This window comes from Morone saxatilis, unplaced genomic scaffold (genome assembly GCF_004916995.1).
Source record: "Morone saxatilis isolate NCDOM2014 unplaced genomic scaffold, NCSU_SB_2.0 Contig24, whole genome shotgun sequence".
NCBI classification, from domain to species: domain Eukaryota; kingdom Metazoa; phylum Chordata; class Actinopteri; family Moronidae; genus Morone; species Morone saxatilis.
The window spans coordinates 25845640-25849496 of NW_023339807.1; the positions used below are offsets into that span (position 1 = coordinate 25845640).

The 3857-nt window shown below is 41.8% G+C and overlaps 1 protein-coding gene across 1 annotated transcript; it reads right to left on the reverse strand.

Annotated features, from left to right (window-relative positions):
* Positions 1-1834: 1834 nt before the first annotated feature.
* On the reverse strand, positions 1835-3821 carry rpp25l (ribonuclease P/MRP 25 subunit-like). Its single transcript, XM_035673153.1, has one exon. The coding sequence runs from the start codon at positions 3788-3790 to the stop codon at positions 3128-3130; it is 663 nt and encodes a 220-aa protein (XP_035529046.1). The 5' UTR covers positions 3791-3821; the 3' UTR covers positions 1835-3127.
* Positions 3822-3857: the final 36 nt, after the last annotated feature.

The window sequence follows — 3857 nt, forward strand, 5'->3', positions numbered from 1 at the left end:
TTGTCTTAGTCTGATTGTTTGTATGGCTTGTTGTTGTATGGGTCTAGTATTTGTGTTATGTACCTTTCTTGTGGAGTGCAATAACTTGTCATATATCAACTGAAAATAAAAGGATCTTGTTTTTCTACAGTGAAAAAAGCTGCATTAGGTTGAATAGTTTGTGAGTATTAATGGATGATAGATTGATAAGAGAGAGTGGATGCTGTGATATCAGGACCCTGAGAAGTCCTGGAGGGACCGCCTGTTAACTGCGTCCCCTCCTTAACAGTTACACATTTATAACACAACAATTAATAACTTACACTAACAGAGACACTTTCTTTCTTGTGTAACAGAACAGTTGAGAAATATTTCTTAAATGCATATTTTGTGTCAGAAATGTTGTATAATATCCATAGGTATGTTTTTATTAGTGTATAATACCTGAATACAGGAATCGTGTTTTTGTTACCTTACCTACCAGTCCGCCATGTTTCTACAGTAGCCCAGAAGCGACAAACCAAACACTTAAATACTCTTTATTGCAGGAAGGTTCCTAACTGAGTAAAAGGAGTGAAAGTATTTCACTAGCAGCCATGATAATGTTTGAATTCTCTACATGTTAAGGGAAAGGTGCTTCCTTTCTTATCTCCTTTAGCCGAGGACACACAGGACCGTCCTTCACCATCCCACAATTCCTCGGGGCAGAAACATTTACAGCGGCGTTCCCCCGCGGCAGATAAATGTAGAAACAACACAGCAGCTGGTTTAAGATTGTGACAACGTCCAGATCCATGAATAGATTTCTTCCCGTATAGATCGACCCAGTTAGGACTCGTCTGGAAGAACAAGCATGTTGAATTTCTACTTCACAATAATCATTGTAACAAAATACTATTTACATAAATATAAATGCAAATATAATCTTTACTCAAGGAAAAGTACTAATTCACCGTCTTTACTTTGTTTGTGTAGACACTCACAAACGCCCAGAAGCTTCAGGTAAACTGACGGCATTGATCGAGTGTTCATGTATTTATCAACCACAGCAACAAGACATTTCATCATTAATAGTCTGTATGAATGGAGAGTTTAGAACTTCACTTGCAGCTTTGGAAAAAGTCGAAAAGATCTCTGCAAGTCTGTTCCACTTTGCTTTAAATTATTTTTAGGATATTTGGTCATTTGAATGAGTTTCCAGGTGACTGGAAAACTAGTTACTACATTTCCAGGTTTTCCAGGACCCGTTGGAACCCCGAATATACTCAAAGTAAAAAGTACTCTCTTGGTTTCTCTGAAGGACATTTCCACCGACCGCCTCTGTCAGTTTCATCACGTTACGTCCGTCACGCTCGTCTTGATGTTAGGAAGGCGTGCAATAATGCAAAATAATATTTATCGACAATTCCCCTCAAATGCATTAAAACTAAAGTAACAAGCCTGTTTTTAGGAGGAGATAGTACGGAATATTTACGTAAGCTCATTTCTGCAAATGTGAGAAAAAAAAAGAGATTCTGTAATTATATAATAATTCTAATGAGAATTATTAGTATCACAGACATTATTCTGAGGTTTATTATGACTCAGAATCTTTTTTTTAAATTATTAGCAGAAACAGGCTTCCATAGATATTTATGTCAAAATGTAGGACGTAAAAGTAAAAGTAGGCAGAAAACACACAAAACTACTTGAGTCGCTGACACACAACATCAGAGTGAAACAAATAAAACCTCTTTAATCACATTCAACCTGTTTAAACTGCACATTTCACATTTCAGCCTTACAGTCCAACGTTTCGCTCCAGGTTTCATTAACCCCCCCCACAAAAAACCCCCCCACCAAAGAACAGTTCATAAAACCAGGACCGGTGGTGTTTTTAATTACATTATTGTTACCCACAAATCAAACTTCCTGACCGATAACTCATCCATCACAGGCAGGTTTCAGCTGTTTAGACCAGGTCCAAGTATCCTCGAGGCTCCTGGATCAGATCTCTCTTTAAGTAACTATATTATCTATATTATCGGTATATTTAATGTATGTTGGGTCTGTTTCAGCTCATCAAACTCTCACAGCTCGATAGTGAGTTCACCGTCCATTAATTATTAAAGGATGGAATATTGTCATCGTTTTGTTTTGACACATTTTTGTTGAACGCTCTCAAGCTAGCTGACAAACACTTGGCACTTCCTGTGACTGACTTGCTTCAAAATAAAAGTCAACTCATTATCCGGCAGTTAAAAGCTTTTAATGTGAAGCTGCAGCAGCAGGAAAGAGAGAAAACTGTAGGGCAATAATGGCTGTTTAACTACCAAGTTAAGGTGATTGAGAGATCCCAAGCAGCAGACAATGACATATTGTTAGATGAAGTGTGTCCTGAAGCTGTTTCTTGTAGAGAGGAGCAGGATATTGCTGTTCAAGACTTAAGACATAATGTACCTGCATCATAAAGCCTACATGAACTGCATGCTGTTCAGGGATAAATAGTCTCTATTTTCAGCTATAGTTACATTAATCATTAGTAATGTAGCAGTCTAGTTTTGAATGACAGGGTCCCTGCTATCACATGTTGTCAAAATATAACATTTACATAATAAAATCAACTACTAGTCGGGAACCCACTAGGGGTCACCAAAGCTTCATGGAGGGGTCGCAAGTTCTTCTTGGAAAATAAAACTCAGCATTTTACTCATCAACTCAACTTAATATATTTATTCAAGTTCATTTAACTCAATTATAATTGTCAATTTTAAGTGGCACTGACTTTATTTAGAAATTTGTATTGTGAAAAAAAAAAAGTTCAAACTACTTAAAAATGTTTAACTTAAAATAAAATAACTCACATTACAGTGAATTATTTAATATCTGAACACAAACTGCATTAGAACAATATCAGAGAGAAGGAAACACTGAACTGGTCAAAAACAAACCCTAAAAATATCAGAAAAAGAAGTTTTCATAAGAAATAAACTAAAACCTTCCAGCTGTTCTGTGTTCACTCAGTGATAAAGAGTCTTTTAAGGGAAAAGGTTGAAGTCTCTTCAGGTTAAAGAAACAAAGTGAAACGAACGGCTGCCTGGAAACACGGACGCTGATCGACCGAAACGTCTCACATCGTTTTAGTCTTTACAGTTTGTGAAACGCTCCGTCAGCTCGGGCCTTTAGCGGGTTCTCTGGACCGTCCAGTCTGCCGTCCGGGTCCTCTCCCTCTGCCTCCTCCTCCTCCTTTCTTCCTCTTGTGTCCCGGTCTCTGCCCGGTGGACCCTCCGCCCTCCTCCCTGCCAGCGGACTGAGCCCACAGGGCGTCGTAGCGTCCTGGCGCCTGGTACCCGGGCTGGCTGCAGTCCAGCGGCTCTCTGGAGAGGAGGACCCAGATGGCGGGCACGTTCCTGCTGACCGTCAGGCTGTCGAGGCCGGCGGCGGGCTCCAGCGGCTCCCACACCTCCACCACGGTGCCGTACAGCAGCCGGGTGAGCTGGTGGAGCCCCTTCACACGCCGCTTCACGATCTCGGCACACGTTATGGCTTTGGACACGCCTTTCCCGGTCGCCGTGAAGACGATCTGTTTGCAGAGCGGACGGCCTTTCGGTTCCTGTTGTCCCTCCACAGCCGCGCCTCCTTCCTCCGGTGCGGGCCGACCCTCGTCTTCAGGCGCTCGGGGGTTGGCCTCCACGCGGCTCAGGGCGTAACGCAGCAGGTTGCGGATCTTGCTGCCGTCTTTGACGTGGACCTCCGGCGTGTCGGGGGGGAGGCCGGGGAACGGACAGACAGACGGCTGCTCCACCGTCCGAGCCTTACTGTAGTTCTCCATCTGCACTCACAGAGAAGCTTCATTTATCATCTTTAATAATCAATTATTATCTTTAATGATCATTTAT